The sequence below is a fragment of the Chrysemys picta genome, chromosome 19 (genome assembly GCF_011386835.1).
Source record: "Chrysemys picta bellii isolate R12L10 chromosome 19, ASM1138683v2, whole genome shotgun sequence".
Lineage (NCBI taxonomy): Eukaryota > Metazoa > Chordata > Testudines > Emydidae > Chrysemys > Chrysemys picta.
The window spans coordinates 7,800,480-7,825,815 of NC_088809.1; the positions used below are offsets into that span (position 1 = coordinate 7,800,480).

Genomic DNA, 25,336 nt, shown 5'->3' on the forward strand with positions numbered 1-25,336 from the left:
AAGATTATTTCTATGCCGTCTTGGAACCCTGCTCAGAGAAAGAGGAGCTGTCCAAATAAATTGGGGAACAAAAGGAATAAAGGCACCTTTCCAAACATATGCATTTATAGGCTTCACACAGTAAGCAACTATATGAAGCATCCCCTACCCCCAATATTGTAATACACCACAGTTCATCTGGCTAATTATCCTTTAAATGCATCTTACCAATTCCTCACAGTTTAGAACAGCTGTGTTTGTTATACATGTGCGTCTAGTCAAGTGCAGGGATGTGCCACAGAAGTATAACCAATATACCACCTTGACTCTACCTATTACTGAAATTGGGTAGCTGGCATGAATGTTTTAAACAACAATGTATTATTTATTATTCCTAAAGCACCATACACGTGGCATGGACCTTTATAGACAGCGAGCCAGAAATCTCCTTCTCCCGCAGCTTACAGTCCAAGGGCCCAAACCTGCGTGGAACTGAGCACCCCTTTCAGGAACATGACCCAAACTGTAAATCTAAGTAGAATCTCAAACAGCTGGAAGTTGGGATATTTTTAATATTGCATTGGCCCATGCCTTACTCGCTTTCCAGGCCATTCCTTACCTCTACCTCCCCAGTTAGATCTTTATATTTGTCTCTGATGACAGGCAAAGCAGGCTTCTCACTCAAAGTATTTGAGCGATCTCTAAACGGTTGCTCCAAAGCTGGTGAAGGAGAGGAACGGCTTATTTCTCTGTCACCCAGACTCAAGCTCCTTTTGTGAGACCCTATAAGAAATTATATTACAAGCTAAATATTTACAGCAATAAAAAAGCCCTTAAAATTAGCGTGGTGCTGCACTGACAGCCCAGGAGAATGAAGTTCTCTGTTCACTTAGCATATAAAACAGCAGTGCAACCTTCCCCAGGCAAGGTGATGAGACTACAGTTCAACCTTCAAGCCCATTCAATGCTTACAATATTTGGAATGTATAAAACAAAAAATAGTTAACTGTAAAAGGGCTTGATCCAAATCCCTCTGGAGTCAATAGAAAGACTCACATTGATTTCAATGGGCTTTGGGCTCTGGCTCCAAAGAGAAATCTCTCATTTAACCATTGATGGAAGTAGCACAATATGCAGATAGGAGCATATATGCGGTGAACCACCCTGAACATGCTCACCTTGTACAGAGAGGTCAAAGGTAGCAAGCTCACTCTTGATCATTTCTTCACTAGATTTCATCTTGCCTTGCGAAGTTGCCACCAAGAAGTCAAATTTGCTGATTTTTGGCTTTTCGCTTTGGAATTCTCCGAAGTCATCCATGCATTCTTTTGCCATTTCAGATAAGATACCATTGGTAGCTAAGTCAACCTCTGGGCTTGCGTCAACTGTTGCTGACTCCTTCGCTTCTGACAAAGGTCTTGAGAACTCTCCAAAGCCTTCAATCTCATCATCACTTTGACAGCTGGACCTGGGACCAGGATCTTTAAAGTTCGCGAAGGCTGCAAATTTAACATCCTGTAGAACATCCTCAGTAGAAAAGGTTGTCACTTTGGAAACTGTTGTCATGGTAATGTTTTCTGAACTGCCAAACAAAGTCTCCTTCTTCTGAAGAACTGAAGTAGCTGAAGAGGCTCCACTTCCTGAAGAAAGGACAAAGGAAGAGAGCTTCCTGCTCTGATGAATGTCTTCTGTGTCAGACCAGTCATAGCTTGCAAGGCTGCTTACTGTGGAGCCACTGTTATAGTTTCCAAAGGGAGCACATTTTAAGTCATCTATATCTGAGAGAGAAACAAGAACGCACAATTACAGACTCTGCCAAGGTCAAGCAGAACTCCCTACACTGTACATAAATGATAGCCACCAGTTGTAAATTGCCAAGATCCATAAGAATAGGTGTATTGGGTTTGCACTGGTGTAACAATTAATTATGAGGTTTAATCTAGACCTTGCACAAAAAATAACCTTAAAAATTGCTATGTACCGAGCTATAAATTATCTCTACTTATATTAAGTGTAAAACCTTGACTTCCTGAACATTAAGTATCACATGGGTAGCTGTTTTAGTCTGCATCCACAAAAACAACAAGGAGTCCAGTGGCAGCTTAAAGATTAACAGATTTATTCGGACTCCTTGTTGATTTCCTGAACATTATATTTTATATTAAACTGTAGGTCACCATCTTCATGATACATACCAGTAACAAAGAAACATACTCAGTAAAACGAATATTTCCAGCGAGTACATACTGTACACGTTGACAATTCATTTTCGTAGTAAGCTCGTTAGAGAAACGGCAGGCAAAATGTAAATGTTAGCAACCCAAATATCTTATCAAATTAGCAAAATTGACTATTAGCCTAACTTTCTCCTCCCACTTCAGTGCTCAGAATGTGCCCCAAAGAATAAATACAAATATTACTGTATGTTATGAAGATGTTGTAGGCATGTAAAAAAACCACTAGTTCTGTTCCTTTGAATTATAAATGAGTGAAGTGTTGCATGAATCAGATTGTTGTTCAAGCATACAAGTTTCAGGAAAAATACGAATGCTGCAAAGATATTTGTTTTTGCTACATGTGTTACTGATTTAGACAACTAGATAGAAAACCAACCACATTACACAAATCTTCAATCAAGCATTTATACTCACCCAGTAGTTATACGGGCCAATATGTCCTGTTGCTGCCATAAATGGGTGTAAAAGAGGCAAGAGACTCCGTTTGCTTCACTAAGCCCACCAAAGGAAGCTATGCAGTGATTTGTTTCTGCCAGGCTCTGTCTGTTATTCATTCAACTTTTTTTTTTTAATTTAGATTGAGATTGTTCCATATGGGGAGGCATAAAAAGCCAGGGGCCATATAATTTTTGTGAAAGCATTTTTAAAAAAGCTATGCTTGATGTTTGTTTTCAGGCTTTAACAATTGTCATTTTGGATTAGACACTCAGCGGCTGCTCAATGCCCTGGGTAAAATGGTCTCAAGATAAAGCAAACACAAACACACATTCTCTTAGCATCGTTTTAGCAGAGGCTGTTCTGATAAATATTTTGGTCCTGACTGGCTTGCGTGCAGTAACAACAGTTCAGGTTTAATAAAAAGATAGTGCGGAAACAAGTTGACATTCCAGCTGCCCTTTTAATTCAATCAGACTACGCTAGACTGAGGATTAAACCCACTTTTACAAAACATTTCTGCCTTCATTTATTCATTTTACTGGAAGGGGAGAATATACGGAGCTTCAGGCTGCTTTCCTGACCTGACCTGATCCACATACATGATTAATCGAGAAGTCCAACAATTGGAAGAATTGCAGGGAAGTTTAATGGCTGCCAAAACAAAGTGAAGAGCTCCTTTGCATTATATCTGTGAGGCATAAAGTCTCACAGATTAGATTTTTTCCTAAGAAATGCCGTTTGGGCTGCTGCAGCATTTGAGTGACTGATTGTATCGTCATAAGAAGAAGAAGAAGAATACATGATGATCATATTATGAAGATCTGCACAGTCTACTGTGAGTGGCTTCTCATTTTGGCCAAGGAGGAGAAGCAGATCCTAAAAGAACACATCATTGTATTCTTTCCCCTCAATCTGACTCCTGGCTCAAACTCATACCAAGGGCTTGGATTAGAAACCAGAAATCCCAATCCAATCTAAACAGTAGACCAAGCTTCTACTATAATCTCCCTGGCAAAGGCAGCAAGAAGATATTTTAATTCTTTAACAATTAAAGGTTCAGACCCTGCAACTGAATCCACATGCACTGGGGTCTGGCTTGCATAGATTCAGATGTAGGCTCGGAATTTAAGAGCTCCGTTCTACAAATGCTTACTTGTTTGAGCAGTCCCATTGACTTCAATGGGATCATCTCAGGTGAGTAAAATTTTATAGGAAAGGACCCTTAGAAAATATAACAGACCCTGGGTAAAATTATTTTATACCTAATACAGAGCCAGAACAATTTATTAAAAAGCCAAGTAATGAAAATAAAAATATGGATGTAATTCTAAATGCCATAAGGCAAACTAGGCGTTATCATAAATACTGCTTTAGCCCCTTTGTAAAATCGATACTGTTTGGGTAGCATGTGCATTGCATTGTCACTCAAAAGTCCTCTCCCTTCCCCCCCAATGGGAAACGGAGTCACAATCCTTGTGATGGTTGGAACAGGCAGCAGGTTTAAAGCTTGATCCAGGTTCTCATTTAACTCATCTGCTGTGTCAAGTAAAAATAGTTTCATTTATTTTTTCCTGAAAGGCAGCTGAGCTGCCTTCCACCAGACTAATATACAGAGAAGCAGCTGACGTGAAAACCACTCAGTGTTGGACTCAAGGGAACTCTTCATGACGTGGGTATTTTTATTACTGGCACAATGATGTTTTATTAGACAACATTAAGAACCGCTCCTGCAGTAGCTTATTTCCTAGAGACCAGAGATAAATTTAATGAAAAAATTAGCTTCAGTAAAAACACTGCAGCTAGAACCCCTGGTAATAAAAGCTTCATTTTACTGTTGTGGCAGTTCAACCTATTTTTTAAATGGTTGTGCATCAGCGACAGTATTTTGTCAAATCAAGGGAGAATTAACGTAGATCTGAACTAATTCTAAGAACTAAGTACTGTCTTCAACAAATACAGCTTCTATTCAAGACATATCTGTATTCCTCATTCAAGAAACTCATGCAAATAGCAGAATTTGAGCCAATAGAAGGGAGTGAAACATCTTTAAAAATATATTACAGAATGAGCAAAGATTGAATCCATTAAAAAAATTTTTCCGTGTGCTTTGCTTTCAAGGTACTGTAATCTTCCTGTCTAGGCAGGATCACAGTGTCTGGCAATTTCTACTTCAGAAAATATTTAATAACGGATATAAGATGAATAGCAAGTCATAATTTAACTTTTCAAGACTGATTAGCATTTTTGGCAACCTGAATGGCATTTCAGCCTATACTGAGCTAAATTTCATTAGCACTTTTTGAAAAACATATTGCAAAGAGCCCTGTCAAAGTAAGTCAAGCCATGAATAGATCATGCAAGACAATCTTTAATTACTCTTCTCATAATTCTACCCACCAAAAGTATATGCAATGTATTACAGGGTAATAAGGAAGTGTTCCCTGAACAGCAATGCTGGTAATTTCTTGGCTTCTTTCTGAAAGGATGAAAAATATATTTTGCTTTTTATATTTATAATAATATAAAAATTGGAATGATAATCATTTCCATATCGTTAAATATAATTATCACAGCAGGCCCCCGATGTTAGACATTGGTATATCTTGCAGTCAGACTAAAATTTAAGTACAGTACAGTATTTACGGATCCCCAAATTACTGAAAGAAACAAGTGTGAAAAGGGAATAAAGGAGAAAGCTTGTAAGATTAAAATAAAAGAGGAACATACGGCTCCCATTTAGGTTATATTAGATACGACCAGACTTGAGCACAGATCATATATCTAACTGTTTTAAACATATGTATATATTTAAATACCGATTTAAGCATACAGGTGCTCCAGATCATTTTAGCCAGTTCTATTCCACTACAATCCTGTGTTTTTATGAAACAGAATAGTGAAAACAGCTACACAGTCCATTTTCCGACAATTATCTGAAGTGCAATATGGATGCATCACTAGTGCCGGCAGTGAAAAGGTAACTGCCTTCATGTTCTCCCTTGAATAAGTGCTGCCAGTTGCGTTAGCTACGTTATCTATGAATTTTGTAACCCATCTAGATAATTTATCAACAAGCCATTTTGAATTGTATGTTTCCAGAAGCAGAAAGGTACTGCTTTAATTTACTAGTCTTCCAGCCTTTTAACATCACTGTTTCTTTCAATGTAATTTGGACATACAGAGAATCTAGACAGAAGCAGAAAATAAAGGCCTTAGTCATCTATAAAAATGACATGAACAACAAGCAAAGACTGATATTATTTCCACCTACCTCTCTCTGATCAATCTCCACAAACAACCTAACACAATCATAAGAATACTTATTTGATCAGAGTGAAATTTACTCAAACTTCATGCACCATGAAGCCAGTGATGTAATCAGAATTGCACATTGTGTTGGCACATTAAAAAGAATGTGTAATGAACCAAGAGTAGGGAAAAGCTTCTTTGTATTTTCATCATTGGCACAGTTTAACCCACGCCTTAAGTACAATAGCAAAATGTTTGCAATATTTATCCTTAATTTATTCCCCCCGTCTTTACAGCATTTTCCATTTAAAACTATCAAAATCATGTTCTCTAACTGTACAACCTGCCTGGCAACTGCTTGGAAACAGCCACAGTAAGACTCACCAGCATCACTGCTGCTGCTGAGAATTAGAATACCACCTGTCAGGGAAGCATATACAAGAATACTGTCAGAGGCTGAAATACAGTTATCCAACGGTTTCCTAGTGTTACCTATTATACATGTAAACTTGACATCCCTCAGCTGGGCTGACTACAATAATCCACTTCAACCATCCTGGATCAAATTATGTCTGCAGACTGTCTGGAAGAAAATTTACAGGCTTGAGTTTTCTGTGTCAATGGTTTAAAGGTTTATGAGAAAACCATTCAATAGTAACAGCGTCAATGATACTAATATTTAAAGGAAAAGGGGAACTGTTGACTCAGGAGGGGATGAGAGGATATATATTTTTTAATGTATTTGGCTATATACAGGTGGAGCCTTTCACCTCGAGGCTTCAGGTTTGAATTCAAGCCTGGTGATTGAAAATTGTTATATCGTTTGAGTGCTGTTAGGTGATCTCTATAAAAATTACCTAGTTGTCAGTTCTCTTCCTAGTGGAGCGAGGCCCATGTCACAAAAACATCACAATTGATATTAATTGGCAATTTTGTTGGCAGGCTCTGCAAAGAGCTCAAATGGGCTGAATGTGCCATAGAGACAGCTTCTCTCTTCCCCCTTCAGGTGATCCCTCCAGGTCAGGTCTCAAAACCTGGACAGGGCAGAGTACAGAGGCTCGTGCTACAGCTGCCTGTGTCATGCCTATTGGTGACTGGAGGAATTAAGGGACAGTTTCTCAACAGGTGAAAAGTAATATAATCCCAGTGACTACAATGGAGCTATTTAATTTACTCTAGTTCATGCAGGTCTCAGAGCGGTTAGTCTGGCCACTACACCAAAGGCACCAAATTCACTGTTGATTTATTAAAATGAAGGAAAGAAAAAGTGTTCCCATGCAGTGGAATTAGAGAATCTTACTAAATATATTTTTAGTGTCACCATAAACAATGGTTTGAGCAGAATAAAGGCACTTTAGAGCTTGCATTAGCAGAAACAGCTTGGTTTAAGCCTGTAGGATTCTAAAGCTCCAGATATTTTGGAGGATTGCTATGTACTTCTAAGCGCTATTGCTCAACTTGGAAAACTAAAACACATAAATTTATACTTTTAACTGTTAGATTCCTTAATGAGGCAGATGTAAAAGCTTTTAAGCACTTTATTCATAGAAGGCTTACACTGAGTGAGATCTTGCAATTGAACTTCTACACATCAACCAGGGATGAAAAACTACTGATGTATGGATCATGACCAGAGATAAAATTTCAACATGAAACTAAATCTAGCAAGCATTTTAATAGTCATTCACTTCCCATTCCTCCTACCTCACGTATGGCTATCTGATCAACAAAGATACAATTTTAAAGGAACTCTACCATTAGTGTCTGTCAGTGTTTACACTTCTAGACACTTGTTAAAAAAAAAAAAAAAAGTTGTAGGGCAAGACCTAATTAATGAGCTTTCTAAAATGGGAACAATTTTCCCTTTAAAATTTCTCAAGATTTGTATGAAGAGGAATAAAAAGTTTCTACTGACTCTTTGCCAGCTTTAGGTCTTGTTGCCAAAAAGACCAAATTGAAATACAAATTTGGCACCCACTTAATCCTCAATCTTTAGTACTGCTTCCTCATTTAAAAAAAAATATTTTACAAGCAAAGTTGTAAAGAGAATTTACTATGTATGCAACAAGCTTAGTATCATCACTTTTATACCTCATACTTGAGATTATCAGTATTAGAAGTGTTAGTGGTCCCAAGATTTAGGAGATCCCAAAGGAACAATGGGCTCTGAAATGGTAATTACCACAAATCTATTTTTAACTGTGAGTCATCTGTGATATAAAAATTCTACTAAAAGTTACAAAACAGAACCAAGAATAGCACCTTTCACTTCAAAGTCATCAGTGCAAGTTCATTCCAGGTCAGCAGTGACCAAAAGTAGTTAGCATCAGAAGACTGTTTGGTGGCCTATGATACAAATGAGCACGTTTTGGGTCTTTTCAAATTCCAAGGGACTTAAGTTCACATCATAAAACCCTTCACCACCCAATTGGCACCCTTGTTGGTAACAGCAGAGAAACTAAGATATGAGTCGATATTGAGCCACAGGTCCCCTGTTAATCTACAGAATAACTATAGCATGGGAAGAGACTATATAAATCGTCAGTGTCGTCAAGCCACCAACATTAGAATTCACAAACCCGCCCTTCCGCCCCAGACAACTAGCTCATTAAACTTCCTTCTCACACCCCTAGTTAAATCATTTGAAGTTTAGCCTGGTATTTAACGTTTCAGAAGTGCACAGGAAGCAAACTGAAAGTACTTAATTCAATTTGTTTGAAGAACTGCAGTGCATTGTACACTGATCTACAAGCAGAGAGGCAACTTCCAGTCTAAGGGGATACTATAGCTTTAAACTTTGTATTTTTCAGGAAAAACAAACATTTCTGGACTACAAACAAATTACACACATCCCCACAGTTTCAAAATATGCCAAGATAATATTTATTAACACAGCAGGACTTACAGATCACAAAAGATAGTGATACATAAGAGCTCTTAAAGGAGTCATTAGAATAAAGCATGCAGGTCAGTATTTGCAGAAGAGATATCAAAGCAGATTTGAGAAGGCACATTCACACAGGAAATGTTTAGTTGAAATAAGACATTAGAAAAGCAGCAAAAAACCTGATGTGGATTAAAATACACAGAAATTTCCAATAATGCTGAAGAAAAGATACTTTACAGGTTTGCAAGTGCAGCAAATTGGATAACCCTTTGAGGATATTATGAGCGAGGGCAGGCTCTTGCTGCAACACTGTCAATTGAACTTGAAACAAATCAGATGCATGCATATAACGCGACTAAACACTAACTAAAATACTTTAGTGTTGGAGAAAAGGTTAAATTTGGTATAAAAGAAGGTGCCTGGTTGAAATTAACAACATGCAGCAAGTGCTCAAAGGGTTATACCAAGTATATGCAAGAGAAATGCAACATTAGTATAGTTTACCTTCCACACCAAGAATTATAGCAAAGTTTAAAGAGACAGTATCCCCTTTAGAGACAGTTCGGAAAGTTATTTCCCCCCGGCCAAAAAAACCCCCTAAAGCAATTCAAATAGGAAGTGAGTGGACCTTCTACCCTTCCCCCAAAGAAATACCCTTCCCTGTACCCACAATCCATCTGTATCACATGAACAAGTGGACAAGGAATAAAGACCCTTGTATTGCTGTGCTAGAATTAGAAAAGTCAAATAAAATGCTTTACAGAGCCCCACCTAAAGCTATTCTCCATTTAAGAAATTTACACAATCCGGGCAGACAACAAAAATGGTTCCCAGTGGCTAGTCAGCCATCTCTCTGTAACAAGGACTACAAAGGGATACTGTCCCTTTCTGACATTAAATATACAGATCAAAGGAAGTGAAAAAAATCTGCTTTTTAAATTATGTAAACTGAAGAAAAAAAAAGACTTGAACATCACTGGTTCATAGCTTGAAATGTATCGAACATACATAAAGAAACACATGAGCACAAAGGGTTATTTTAACAAATATAGTTCAGAGCAAGATTGATTACGAGACCGAAACAGGAAGGAGGTAGAGTAAAACTCTCCCTGTGAAAATATCTAATTTGGCACCATGAAAGAATACAGACTTTGTTTTAAGTTTCAGAAAAATAGCTTCTAATTAGTACTCCAAAATTCAAATTTTTAGCATCAAGCACATGATGAGCTAATCCTTTAAAACAAAACAAAAAAACCCCAAATACCCTTTCCTGCCACAAATTGCAGTTATCAATTACTGGTTGCTGTGGCCAAAGAAGCTCAGATGTAGGAGAAGAGCTACATAAAATCAAGCTACCACCAAAAGAGGCTAGAAAAATATTAGGAAAAAGTGCTTTCAAAACCAAAGTCAACACTCAAGACACATTGTAGGTGCTACCTTTTTGACAGCCCACTGAACTTGGAATTTTACCAAGCCGTAATATGAAAATTAAACATCTTTGCTAATAAAATTATTCCTGAAATTTTGTACCCTGTTAAAGAGTATCTTCCATGCCTAAGTTGCCAACATCATTTTCTCTCCGTTACTTAAAAATATCATATAATGCAAAATTACAGTACTGTATATTTTTTCTACCAGATCTGCAAAAATGGAAGAAACATTTCATATGGAAATAACCAATTCTTGCAGCAATAGCTTTTACATTTAGTTTGTGTGCCCCTCCATTCAAAAAAGCCTTTGACTGCATAATACTTGTCACTAGAATACAGTAATATTTCCCATGTTATTAAAGGCCACAAAACATTTAACTACATCTTATTTCTCTATGTACAGATAAAAATGAAACAACAGGACACTTGGGAACTCTGTTTTATGATATGCAATAAGATTGGAAATACTTGGTTCATATTCTCTTAGGAGTGCTTTCATTAAGAGCAATTAAAAAGGGGATAACCTAACAAGGATAAAGTAAGAATCGCTTGGTTTTAAATTTAGTTCCAAAAGTGATTACCATGTTAGCATGTACAGGCTCTTTGCATGATTACTTCCAGCAATGGCATTAACTCTAAAAACTAATTGTATTCCAGTTACAGTAAAACTGTATTTAATATCTTCATTTCCAGTACTGCAGAGCTCTGGCTAAGTAAATGCATCCCTGCTTTAAAGGGAATATATACTAGTGTCATTGGTTAGAAAGGTTTTCATTAACAGCACAAATTAGTGTTCTGCCTATATTTTCAGAAGCACAGAGTGGGTCAAGTCCTCCAGTCAGGTGCTTAGCTGAAACCAAAAGGCTAAAGTGAGGCTTTCAATACCATTGAACTAGCTCATACAAATGGAACGACATTGTTTGTGTTAGAAGAGCTTTCATCTGAATCCCTGCTAATGGGCATCGGTCATACAATGTGATCAACCCTCAAAAATAAATTAGTATTAATTTTAAACTGTCCAATCTATTTATAGCTATCTAGAACAATGAACGACAGCACTGCCCTGCTAAGGGACTGGTAGCTAGCAGGTAGACAGGTTTAGAAGCCTTTCCCAACTGAGAGACTAGTGCATAATACTGTAATTTAGCGCACAGAGTAACATTATCGAAATCTCCATCACCTACATTACCAGAGCAATCTAACCAATTCCTCACCTGCTGCTGGCGGATGCTGGCCACTAACTGTTGGCAAATCCAAAGAGCTATCAGACATGACATGCTTAAGATCTCCTCCCACATCGGCCAGTTTCATGTCAAACTGAACAGAGAGCGCGTCTTCAGAATCCTCCTTGCCGACACTGCTGCCCCCGATGGAGGGGAGATCCAGAGACTTGACAGAAGCAGAGTCTTCTTTGGCATGCTTGAAAGCTGCCACTTTGTCTACCAGGGATTTATCCATGTTACCACACATGGAAGAAAACTTGTTAGAGTGGAAGTCGGAAAAGTCGTCGTCGCTTTTCGCTGAAGGGGTGCTGTCTTTCAGTTCCTCGACGCCTGTTCCAGAGCTCTCCAGAGAAAGCTGTTTAAAGATATCATATTTGGTGGGAGCAGCAGCGGCAGAATTCTGCCCACTTTTCATTGCACCAAGAGAGGAGCTAGCTGGAGGAACAGGATTGGCCTCTTGCTTAACAACTTTGTATTTGTCATCCATTTTTTGTTCAGAAAAGCCACTGCTATTATTGAAAGCCATAAAATCTGCAAAGTCATCTTGTCCCCCGACTGATAGACAACTAGACAATCCCCCAAAAAGGTTGAATTCTCCAAAGTCGTCAGCCAAGCTCGAGCTTTTACTGGGTGCTGGTGGAGGAGCAGCAGCAGATGTTGGAGGTGGTGGTGCAGGGAAAGAGGTTGATTTTGATGAACTAAATGCAGCTGGAAATGAAAGTTGTTTGTTCTCTCCAGTGGAGGAAAAGAGATCTAGGTCTGCCAGATTCAGAGAGGTTTTTGCTTGTGTTTGTTGCTTTAACTGTGCAGGTAGAGAGGGGAAGGATGCAGGGAAAGTTTTCTCTTTTGTAGGTGGGTCTAGTGGTGAGATGCTGTCAGCGGTTTTAAAATCTGTGAAACCATCATCGGTTCCTGCAGATTTGAATTCTGCAAAGCTATCTCCTGAAGGGGAGAGGGGAAAAAAAGCAGAACAATAAGTAGGATCTTGAAATGAGAACATGTATATCATACTCACACCATGCAAATTATTTCATGCAATATCAAAATATTTTTATGCAAACCTATTCAATTTGCCAGCTATGGGTATATGTTAAAATACAAAACTAGGCTTCTACGCAATTTTGATGATGTCTCCAATTATTATTCCAAAAATGTATAAGTCCTTAAAGTAGCCTCAAACCACATCAAACTCAGCTTAGAAAGAGTTCAATATCAACACATGCTTCTGAGTGACAAACTTAGGTGGTGTTCAGTACTGTATGTTGTTTGAATACTGGACAGATCCTTTCCCCTTCCCATGTACCTCATACTTGTCACTGCCAAGAATGAAATTTGGAATTTCACTTGTGCCAACGCTTGTATTTGCCCTGTTATTGGTGCCAGAAATATGGCACAACTATTGCCAAAATCTTCTCTGACCTTCTCTCCACCTCCCTCCCCCAACTACCCACTGTCAATTTCAAAGTCAGAGCAGTGGCACATGGTTTCCTCACAGGATGGCAGCAGGAAGCCAAAATGAAAGCAGCACTGACAGGCTGAAAGGGGAGTATTGAGGGAACAGACCGATTGCCAGAAGCACCTGGCTTCAGATAGCAGACAGTGACCTTTTTTAAACGTTTTTATTTATTATATGGCAAAAGAAGGCCCAAGGTATAACAGAATTTTACCAGAGTGTACGTGATGGAAAATACAACTAACAGGAAGAAAAAAAAGCACCAAAGTGCCAGTCCAACAAAGGTGGCACAGCCATGGGGATTAAACACAACTAATCACTGAAGGACCTGAACTTGTGAAGTGCCGAGTGACCTGACCTCCTAGTAAATTTGAAGGTGATCAGCATCTCGTATTGGACCCAAAAAGAGAATAGTTGTGTCAGGGTGCCTATAGATTAATAACTCACACATTAGCCTTCTACATTGAGAGAATTATTCATAAATGTAAAAATCTTTAGTTTTCAGATCACATATTAAATGTAAAATATATAAGGCCTTTCCTTTTCAGTTTTTACCAATTTTTACAGAAAAATTCCGTATTTATCAATTTTCACCCAAATGTTAAACCACTCCAGTACACAAAAATACTGATTACATTAAGAAAATCCAATCCATTACATTAGGTAGATGTGTTTATTTTAATAATGAACTAAACCAAGTGTAAATGTGAGGCTGTTTGTTAAAATAAGACAGTATAGAGGAACATGCCCACAGGCATATGTGTACGCACTGTTAATGTACAAATCATGAAATGAACCACGGTATTAAACTGCTTTTACTTTCAATACCCTTACATTTCTCTATTTGTTGCTTTTTTTCCTGTCCTCTTATCCCCCAATGTTAATCCTGATATTTACCCAGAATTCCCACCACCACACACTGATTTTCACCTGTTTTTTAGTCTTTGTAATTAACACTGATAAACTGCAGGAAATTTGAAACAAAATAAAAACTGAAAACAAAGGGCCTTGAAAATAATACAGTTTAAGTGACTACAGTTTAAACCCCAAAATGCACATTTTCCCTACAGAGAGGAATTCAAATGTTCTTTTTCGTACAATGTTTGTGTATGAAAGGGAAGTTTATACCCAAACACTTTACAGCATATAAAATGCAGCTTAAACATAAAGAGACAATTTATTCTACAGTACATATCTGTCACCTCACAAATATGTGGAAATCGAAGTATAATTGGTTTTCTTTGTTAAATTTATGATGTTAAACCCATTCACCAGCATGATATATTTGCAGAGATGTTACTTGTTATAAAATATGCCTCAACTACTTAAAAAACAACAAATGTCCAGTACTGCACATACCCAGATTTCATTCAATTCATATTTTACAAATACATCATTAAGATTCAAGTCACTTTCACAAATGTGATAATTTTAAACTAATTTAAACTATGGAAAGATTTGAGAGAACGTTACAATTATAATAGGTGGATATTATCATCCTTGAAGTATGATGAGAGCTAAAAAAAATTTCCTCAATTCACCTGGTCCAACAATATGTTTTAAATGCTGCTTTGAAAACAATACAAAGAATTTGTGAAATTGACATTTGTTAACCAAAATTAAAACATCACAGCAAACTAAACTTACTGATGAACTGTAAACTTTTCCATTAGAAATGTAAGCTGGTGAAAGGGTTAACAATGGTGAAAGCTGGTCAGTTTACAAATCCAGAAGTAACTTTTCTCTTTCCTTGCAAGCAATAGACAGCTGCAAGTCATAGGAAATACTCAAAACAGTAATTTAAATGCCTGATACTGGAAAGCTACTGAGCACACACTAACTCCACAGATCATCACAGGAGTTTCAGATGCTCAGGCCCTTACTGTGTAACTTAGTAAAACTAAGGAGATTTTGGCACAATTGCCTCTGTATGCAGTGAACAGATTCTCAATAATTTCTGCTTACAAATACAGTGACACATACTGGCAGGGTGGCAATACAGCAGAATTTCCACCTCTGTTAAATTAGCAATACATGTATCCTATTCTCTGATTACTGATGATATATGAAGCCAATAGAGTTGCAGAGGTTTCTTCTTTCCCATCAGATTAAAAGATGACAGTACTGTTTACGTTATGTAAATATACATGTTATGTACAGATGGCCTGTTCAGGAAAGAGCTTAGGTAGTTTTCACTTACTGCAATTACATAGTAATAGTATTTCAGAGGATAACTAAAGATTTATTTTCACATATTCCCACAAATAAAATTGACTCAAGGCAAACTCTAGGCCAGTGATACTCAGTGGTTCAGGAGCCAAATTAGCGATCAACATTACCCAAAATAGCCACAGTATGTGAATTCATTGTTTCATTTACCACAGTATTATATATTCATATTTAAACAATATGGCAGGGAACATATTTAGGGTATATATACATACATTATATATTATTCTCATAGCAAAATGACTGACCAAGTATTATTTTATCATCAACTACAATAGGTTAATAACATTGTAAAAGCATCCTGATTGGTTGTTAAATAAATCACACAGTGTTTTAATATCACGTGTGGCAAAGAGCTGCAGGAGACACATTAAAGAGCCACTTGCTGCTTGCGAGCATCAGTCCGAGTATCACTGCTCTAAGCTAAATGAGTAGCTCTTTATTATTGTGGTACTGTATGCCAAAAGCAATACATGACTTGAGCTGTACCATAAGAACGGAAAGCTTCTACAGAAACCACCATTTGCCCTGAAATGCTGCATTGCACACCTTTATCAGGATGTACAGCTCCTCACTTGTAAAGCAAGTCTACAGGAGAGATGACAAAAACCTACCAACAAGTGATTCCAAAATTGCACCCACATACACCTCCAAAGGAGGGACCAATCTTTCCATAAAAACACTTGACATTGTGGAGTATGTGTCAATGATAAATTTTAAGAGGATATTATCAAGATACTTTTGGCTCATTTGAGGAGCTGTAGGGTCTTTATCCTAAAATTCTAGCAGTGGGAATTCTGCTGTTCATGCAGGACCCTAAAAAAGCATGCAACATACTGAAAGAACCTAAAAAAACCCCCAAATTTTGTAAGATCAAATGCTTACCTAAGTATTTACTCTCTGATGGTTGTTCTAACTCTCGGAAAGCACTGTATTTGTCTCCATAATCTATCATGCATGAAATTAAAAAAAAAAAAAAGATAATTTCCGTTAAGATATTGTGAAATTAGGCTACAATCAGTTATGGTACAGATTAGATTGGTACAGATGCTGTCATCTTGCACGCTAAACATTTCATAGTAACATTTTACCAACGTCACAGGCACTACTGACATATGAAATATTAAACTAAATGTTACATTACACGTAGTGTTAACAATTAAACGGTTCTTGTTTACCTCCAAACATAGCTGCACTTTCAGAAGGCTTTTCAACTGCAATTCCTTTAAACACAGCATATTTATCCGTTGAGGAAGGTGTTTTAGTGCCAGGGAGTGGAATCAGCAAAGAAGGAACACTGAACAAACAAACACACAAAAAAGAAAGAAAAAAAAAAGAAAAGAAAAAAGCTCCTGAGTAATCTAATTTCTTCCATTATTTAAAGCAAGCAGGATATTGGGAAATGAAACAGCAACTTATTAGCATGTGTCTCAATTGTGTGCGTAAACACAAATGTGCTCTATCAAACATAAGATAAAGGACTTATTTTACTTCTGCACTTTTAAAAGAGTTTTAAAATGTACACTACGTTCATAAAAGATCTGTAGCAGCAATATTCTCACGCCAACCCCATTCATCTTACGCTAGTCACTATCTCACTGAAATTCTATCAACACTACTCTGGGCCAAAATAGTAAATTCTCCACCCACGGAGAATAGAGATGCCTTAAGTGCATTAACTTCTTGATTCTTACTTGTGACTGAACTGTTCTAGATATGCACCACTGCAGTTTTTAAGCCAGAAGAGAACACACACATATATGTGAAAAACACTTTGGTTTCATTAATCACATTGTCCAAGACGGTTTAAGGGCATGCCTTCTTGATGGGCCCAGAAATGGGTAAGAATCACAGGCTGCCTGAGATTGTGCTAACTCTGTGCTTCCATTTCTTCTGCTTTTGATTACATTTCATTGCATATTGCAAAAATAATAAGAGAACAGATCCATTATTCCAATAGGAGCAAAGGATAACGTTTGAATGTCTACACAGTGAAAGTCACCAAGTTCAGGTAGCCATATGTTCAGCAATGTCAGGATTATGCCATAATTATATGAACAGACCTTTTTGCACATGAACATATTCTAGTTAGTATAATAAACTGCCATAATAACCTAATACTGTGTTAGCAATTCTTGAAAGATTTAAACACGTATTGTAAGAGCTTCGCTTCCCCTCCCTTATCAGACCTTGGCAGCTCTGCAGAACAACATCCTTTACATAAGAATGACTGCATTTTATCTCTAGTTTATGTCATTTAACACCAGACACACTGAAAATGTGAATGAATTTCTATGGCGTTCTTTGGCCTGGAGCAAGAATCTTTCCATAGCCATTTAAATCTCCTTATCAGCAGCCTGCAAGCTACACACAAACCCAGCACTTGCACGTGCAGTCTAATGGTGGCCGGTGGGGCTTGCAGAATAAGACACACAGCAATGTCAAAAAATGTAGTTTATGGCAATATAATTTAATTTCACATCACTACAAAACGGACTGTTCGATATCCAATCTTGACAAATATAACAGTTAATCTGGTGTACACTACACGGCTTTGAAATAAATAAATAAATAAATAAATAAATAAATAAAACTCCACAAGCAATTAGACTATAGTTCATTGTAATATCCCGTACAAAACTGAATGCTTTTACAACTGAATAAAGAGAACTACTGTAGTGGAAAACACTGATTTCTCATGACCCTCCAACTCCAATTACAAAACTTTAAACAAAACTGTGCTTACAGATCTGTAAATGCTTTTGCTAAGACTTCCATTAACAGAATAATTTTATTAATTGCAGAACTATGCCTAAAACAAAATAAGGACTAAATAAAAAATGGAGCATCTTCAGTTTAATGTAATGTTACTGATTTAAACTAGCAAAATGAAATCCCTTTCATGAAAAGCCATGACTCAGACTGTAATTTTACGCATGCTGCAGCTGAACAATTAATTCTAGTATCTTCCTCTGATGTCATTGTCAAGGAAGCAACCAGTAATCACTTTGAAAGTATTTGTTCTATCTACATACAAGAACAACCAGTTCAATACATATAGACAAAATGGTTTGTTCCTAAAATTAATTAAAATTAGGCAGGTGGGAGAAGCATATTATTTTGCCTTGTATAGTATGAAAAAAACAAAATGTTGGGGCTTCTTGACCACGGGACATTGAAAGTCAGAATTGTGTGAAAGAATTCAGACTCAAAAGCAGGAAGCTTTGGATGATTACTTCTCTACTCCACACTGCCTATCCCATGACCGTAGTGAGGTGATACTACACTCTCAATTAAATAAATAAGGGCCACCAGAATCGGAGAGGTGTTGAGCAACCATAATGCCAGTAGACCTCTAAAATTTGAATGAAACAGACTTTAAATGAGATTTCCAGGCAACCACCACAACTCAAAGTCAGGTAATGTATAAAAATTGGCTAAAATGGGAAGGATGAGAGGAGCTTAAAAAAACAAACAAAAAAACCATCCACTGGAGAGCCATGGCCATTTAAAAGAAGACAGTTTGGCGTGTGATCCTCTCTGCGGGCATTTTGGGTGTTTATGGCCTGATCAAAGGCAGCTGAAGTCAATGGGAAGCTTTCTATGTACTTCAGTGGGTGCCAGATCAGACCTTTAACAAGGGCAGCTAATGCTAAGTGCATAGCTTATCTGTCCCAATTCACTCTTCTGAGAGCACAGGAATGAGTGGATTGCTATATGTAAAGCTTTGAGCCTAAATGCATGGCATGAAAGAACTCATGATTGTCAGCAACAGAATAAACACTTGAAAACCTATTCTCATACCTTTATATACAATTTATCTCAGCACGATGAATGGAAGTCTAAAGAATGGTCAGCAATCTATATACATTAAATGTCAGTTTGGATACACTGCCATTAAGATTTCTGAAACGGCTGCTGAAAGAAACTGCTAGAGTCAAGATCAGGTGACGGTATGAAATTATGGGTTAGAAAGTTAGACAGAGAAGAAAACATTTAATTGCTTTAAAAAGGATATTTAAGTTACTGAAAAGAAATCCAGAGATCTACTCCACCTGCTCCGGTGCTGAGAACTGGTTGCTTTGGAGGATCCAGGTCCCTCCCCTTGGAAATCCGAGAAAGATTCGTCGAGTGAGGCAGACTTTGAAGCATCCTGAAAATCCTGGAAGTCATCATCTTCTGGTTTAACTACCTGGATTCCATAAAATCATGAGACCCCCCATTTAAGACAAGAAAACACATTACCTTGACATTTTAAGTATATATGGAATAGTTTTTGCCTACTCAGTAAATTTCCTATACACTTCACTGCAAAGTCTTAATATACAAATCAATAGTTAAAGGGAGCAGACAAAGCCCTACAAAATGTTACTGAAAGAAACAATTGAGGGGAATGGACTACATGAAACAAAAGATCTTTTGTCAATTTCCATAATTATGATAAAAAGTGAATTTATGTGGAATACAGGCACAAAATAAGCTTAACTCTAACAAATATCTTTTATTCATTCATAAAACAAGCACAGCACCAGCATGTGCAGAAAAAGCTTCCTTATGCTGTCCAACAAACACGACTGAATCTTGCTTTGGAAGATCCGCAGCTAAACACTAGATGATTGTTTTCTCTGCAAAGCCATTGAGCCTTCAGCAAAGGCACTGAAATGGGCAGCAATGGTGCCAAGGGTTATTTTATTATGATGGGGTGGACATCTGTCCTTGAAAGAATGGACTGAGAGAAGCAATTCATTTCACGGAGACCACTGAAGAACCAAGAGGTAGACACGTGACTATGTAAAGCCCTTTGATAAGTTACTAGTACTAATTAAATTTACTTTTCAAATAAATGGTCTAGAAACACGCGAGGCCTCTGAATTTAGCCACAGAAATAAATATAAGGACCCTGGATACTCCATAAGCATATAATTGTGCTTCAGAATCCACTTTATATGGCATGGTTATAGAGCTTTTGGTCCACAATTAACAGAGAGGACCAGGATGTGTTCCAGGAGGGAGCTTAACAAATGTCGGAACTTCCTGATTAAAGTGGCTGCTTAAAGCATGCCTTTTTGTGTTTCTGTTCTCACACTACATGATGTCAGAAGTAAGTGAATCCCTCTCTCTAAAGAAGGAGCAAAGGAAAGAAAAGACACCTCCAGACTGTCAGAGCGGTCAGCGAGTGAGGAAAATGGAATATCGGGGAGGAGACCTGTGAAATCAGCAGCAAGGAGGCAGAGCCCTGTCTCACCTCAGCAGTAGAGCCCCATAGCACAAATGGCTCTATTAGAGACGTTTGATTTTCGCAACTCAGGTAGCCAGCCTTGCGGGAGCCATAGATTTGAGCAATTCTGGTTTAAGAGAGAAAACACGAGAATATCAGGTAAATGCCCTGTTTCTTGCTGTTGCTGATATCCTATGTGCCCTCCTCCTCACTGAGGAGGAAAAGAAAGAATACTCCAAAGTGAAGCATGAGCATTAGATGCCCATTTCAAAGCCAGACAATATTACATATGAAAGGGGCAAACTTAATAGGAAGTGCCAGAAACAAGGGGAAACAGCTGAGACTTTTATTACTGCAGTTCACAGTCTTGCTGAACATTGCAAATATGGAACGTTAAAAGAACTAATTAATACAAGGCAAGATGGTTGTTGGTATAAAAGACCAGTTTATCAGCACAGGTTCAGTTAGACCCAGATCTCACACTAGCAAAACAACAGCAAAAGCGAGAATGCAACAATAGAGAAACAGCAATGTGACTTACATGCTACAGCATAAGGAAGACTGATCCACTAGGAAGGGGTACTGCGGAAAGGGATCTGGGGGTCACAAGCTAAATGAGTCAGCAGTAGTAACACTGTTGCACAAAAAAAGCAAACATCATTCTGGGATGATTTTTCATTCACTTTCTGCAGAAAAGGACCTAGGGGTTACAGTGGACAAGAAGCTGGATATGAGTCGACAGTGTGCCCTTGTTGCCAAGAAGGCTAATGGCATTTTGGGCTATATAAGTAGGAGCATTGCCAGCAGATCGAGAGACATGATCATTCCCCTCTATTCTACATTGGTGAGGCCTCATCTGTCCAGTTTTGGGCCCCACACTACAAGAAGGATGTAGAAAAACTGGAAAAAGTCCAGCGGAGGGCAACAAAAATGATTAGGGGGCTGGAGCACATGACTTATGAGGAGAGGCTGAGGGAACTGGGATTGTTTAGTCTGCAGAAGAGAAGAATATGGGGAGATTTGATAGCTGCTTTCAACTACTTGAAAGGGGGTTCCAAAGAGGATGGATCCAGACTGCTCTTAGTGGTACCGGATGACAGAACAAGAAGTAATGGTCTCAAGTTGCAGTGGGGGAGGTTTAGGTTGGATATTAGGAACAACATTTTCACTAGGAGGGTAGTGAGGCACTGGAATGGATTACCTAGGGAGGTGGTGGAATCTCCTTCCTTAGAGGTTTTTAAGGTCAGGCTTGACAAAGCCCTGGCTGGGATGATTTAGTTGGAAATTGGTCCTGCTTTGAGCAGGGGGTTGGATTAGATGACCTCCTGAGGTCCCTTCCAACACTGATATTCTATGGGATGTATTAGCAGGAGTGTTGTAAGCAAGACATAAGAAGTAATTCTTCCGCTCTACTCTGCGCTGATTAGGCCTCAACTAGAGTACTGTGTCCACTTCTGGGCACCACATTTCCGGAAAGATGTGGACAAATTGGAGAAAGTCCAGAGAAGAGCAACAAAAATGATTAAAGATCTAGAAAACATTAATTCAGTTAAAACATGGATTTCAATTAGTTGGTTTGCAGATTTTTTTTTAAAGCACTATCACCTTTAAGGTATAACACCTACTGATTTGCTTGAGTGGTGTCAATTTTCTCTACAGTTGCAAGAAACAGACACTTAGAATTAAGCATTTTGGATTGTACCAAACAACATGGGTACGGTTCATGTCGTACAGTGCGGTGAAGATGTAATGCACTATATTAGTAGTAGTATATTTGCATTACTACTGGCTTTGAATCAGAAGCAATATTCTTGCTTTTAGCTGTATAACTAAATGGTAACTGTAAAAGCAGCAGAGTCCTGTGGCACCTTATAGACTAACAGACGTATTGGAACATAAGCTTTCATGGGTGAATACCCACTTCTTTGGATGCATGTAGTGAAAATTTCCAAAGGCAGGTATAAATATGCAAGCAAGAGTGAGTTAGGCTAGAGATAACGAGGATAGTTCAATCAGGGAGGATGAGGCCCTCTTCTAACAGTTGAGGTGTGAACACCAAGGGAGGAGAAACTGCTTTTGTAGTTGGCTAGCCATTCAGTCTTTGTTTAATCCTGAGCTGATGGTGTCAAATTTGCAGATGAACTGAAGCTCAGCAGTTTCTCTTTGAAGTCTGGTCCTGAAGTTTTTTTGTGTCCATTGACACAAATCAGATATTAGGAATGGCAATATTCAAAAACCTGTAGGAGAACACTTCAACCTCCCTGGACACACAATAGCAGATTTAAAGGTAGCCATCCTGCAACAAAAAAACTTCAGGACCAGACTTCAAAGAGAAACTGCTGAGCTTCAGTTCATCTGCAAATTTGACACCATCAGCTCAGGATTAAACAAAGACTGTGAATGGCTAGCCAACTACAAAAGCAGTTTCTCCTCCCTTGGTGTTCACACCTCAACTGCTAGAAGAGGGCCTCATCCTCCCTGATTGAACTAACCTCGTTATCTCTAGCCTGACTCACTCTTGCTTGCATATTTATACCTGCCTCTGGAAATTTCCACTACATGCATCCGAAGAAGTGGGTATTCACCCACGAAAGCTCATGCTCCTAGACGTCTGTTAGTCTATAAGGTGCCACAGGACTCTTTGCTGCTTTTACAGATCCAGACTAAAACGGCTACCCCTTTGATAAATGGAAACTAATTGCAAGGATTCTGTTCTCCACACTGCCCTTCCAACAACACAAAAGCAAAAAGTGTATTTAGGATCTCACTAGATATGGAAGACATCTGTTACTAAAGGACTTCATCCCAGACATTAATGTATTATACTTGATCTTAGCCAAGTCATCTTTGAATAGAGGACGAACATAATGGAAGCAAAAATCCATCAGTATATGCTGCAAAACATCAAAAGGAATATGCTGTGGATGTTGGGCAAATTGAATTTTGAATAGCAAAAATGATTGCCAAGATCAATTTATGCTTCCAGAAAATTTGGGTATTAGCCAGATCATCTTTTCCATCACCGGAACACAGCTTTCAGTTCTCCCTGTGGTGGTCTCACTTCTGTTTTACTAAACAGATAACAAAGGTCTTATTTAGTTTACATGTAATTCCACTTCAAATGTTGTAAAAAAGGAACTAACTAGAGGCCTTTCTCGGATTGCAAGAGCTTAGGAAGGGAGAAGAAATTTGTCTAGCTCTTCTAATGCCACCAGAAAGAGACTGAAACATCAAAGAGGCTTGCTACAGCATGGTCTTCCATATTTAAATGGGCAAGTCTAGATTTCAGTTTCATTTTTAACATTTACTTAAAATCCAGTTGTCATTATGCAGCTTTGAAACAGAGTTTCCCTTGCAATGATAATACAGATTTATTATGCTATAGAAACAGCACTAACCTGGTTTGTGGGGTAAGATGGCATGAAACCACTAGAAACCTGTGCTGCAGCTCCACCCACTGGTGGAGTTATGTTCATTCCTATGACTGCCTGTCCAATATTAAGAGGCATGGAGACTGGCGGTCCAGAGGGCCTCATAGGCTGTTGATTCACTGTGGCAGGCAGTGAAATTGCATATCCACTTAAAGTAGGGACAGGAGCAGCTGGAAATTGGTTTAAAACATCGGGACTCACTGCAGGTACTCCTCTCTGCACAAGGAGAAAAATAAAGAGATAGCTACATGCATTACACATTTCAAATGACTATTTCCTCCATCTGTACTCTTATTTCTCAACTAATTTTTTAATTTATTTATTGAAACTATGAAAATACAGGGAGTCAGTCCTTCTTCAGTTCTGTCTTTTGCACACAAAAAAGGCTACTGAATTTTACATGATCAGGGTGAACCTACACATATAATATGCTGGAACTGATACAGTTTACTGCTAGATCTCATACGGATCTATAGACTCACTTGATTCACTTACAATTTGTGTGTGTGTTTTTTAGTATCTGAATGCTCAAAATTTAGCACTGGCTGGAGCTCACTGAACATGGGTAGGTGCTATTCAAATTTTCTCCACACATCTCCAACAACGTACATCAGTGCCTATCTTCACTGTCCCATCTAGTCTACTCCTGGATTTCTTTTCTGTCAACTTCTGATCATAGTGAAGTTTGCAAAAGTTGAAAGGTGGTTTTTGCCATTTCAGACAAGTTTCTATTAAACTAGGAACAGCCATGACATTACACTATAACCTGACACAAAAGTTAAAACCTAGACTACACAGGCCAAAAAATTAACAAATTCACCCACTGCCCAGATGCTCAGATAATCTAGTGGAGGGGCCCATATCACTTCCTAAATAGATAGTTATACAGCATAAAAGAAAAGCCAAAGCCAAATACAAACTTAAAGGAGTCCTGAAGAAGAAATAATAGCTATAAATACAAAGGGTGACATCCTGGATTCATTGAAGTGAATGGGAGTTTTGCCAGGATTCATTCAGTGTATTTAACACATGGTATAATACAGGTACACGTGTCCATACACAACATACTGCAGGGACGTTACAAAAGTCAATGACAGTTTATCAAGAGGAGGTTAGACCCTTTTCCATTCTCCCAAAAGTCTGTCTCAGTCACTTGTACCTGAGTTACTGCTATCATAGCCAGGACAGTATAAAGCTCTTCTTTGGTAAGTTTTCCAGGTGTGGTACGATTGGTTAAGGCCCATATTTGTCCAAGGGTCTCCCTGGGAAGTCCAGATGACATCAGAATGGGATAGAGTTTAGCAGTATCTATTCCAGTAGGAGTCATAGTGGTTTCTAAAATTTTCTTATACAAATCTATTGAGGGAAACACAGTGTTGGCGGATGAAAATAAATATTTTTAAGTGATTTTAAGATCATTTTTCTATTCTAACAATAAAACTATGTTAAAGGTTGTAATATTGTTGACATGGAACGTTACCAATTTGATTAGGCATCAGTGTTAAAGTTGGCACATAATACTAGAAGTTTCATCTATATATAACTTCTCATTCTACCTGTAC

General features: G+C 38.1%; 1 protein-coding gene across 12 annotated transcripts in view; it reads right to left on the reverse strand.

Annotated features, from left to right (window-relative positions):
• The window catches only part of SYNRG (synergin gamma), a 60,327-nt gene that overhangs the window by 10,535 nt on the left and 24,456 nt on the right, over positions 1–25,336 (reverse strand). For 9 of the 12 annotated variants that reach the window (XR_010593815.1, XR_010593816.1, XM_005298830.4 and 6 more), the window contains 8 exons: positions 24,934–25,130; positions 23,742–23,990; positions 19,181–19,317; positions 16,304–16,422; positions 16,011–16,073; positions 11,435–12,385; positions 1,158–1,757; positions 599–762 (listed from right to left, as the gene is read on the reverse strand). Coding sequence is in view for 8 of the 12 variants with exons in the window: in XM_005298830.4 (XP_005298887.2) it covers positions 599–762; positions 1,158–1,757; positions 11,435–12,385; positions 16,011–16,073; positions 16,304–16,422; positions 19,181–19,317; positions 23,742–23,990; positions 24,934–25,130 (2,480 nt within the window). In the remaining 4 variants the exon portion in view is untranslated. The remainder of the gene's footprint in view (positions 1–598; positions 763–1,157; positions 1,758–11,434; positions 12,386–16,010; positions 16,074–16,303; positions 16,423–19,180; positions 19,318–23,741; positions 23,991–24,933; positions 25,131–25,336) is intronic. The other 3 variants (XR_010593818.1, XR_010593817.1, XM_042857869.2) reach the window with 1 other exon arrangement.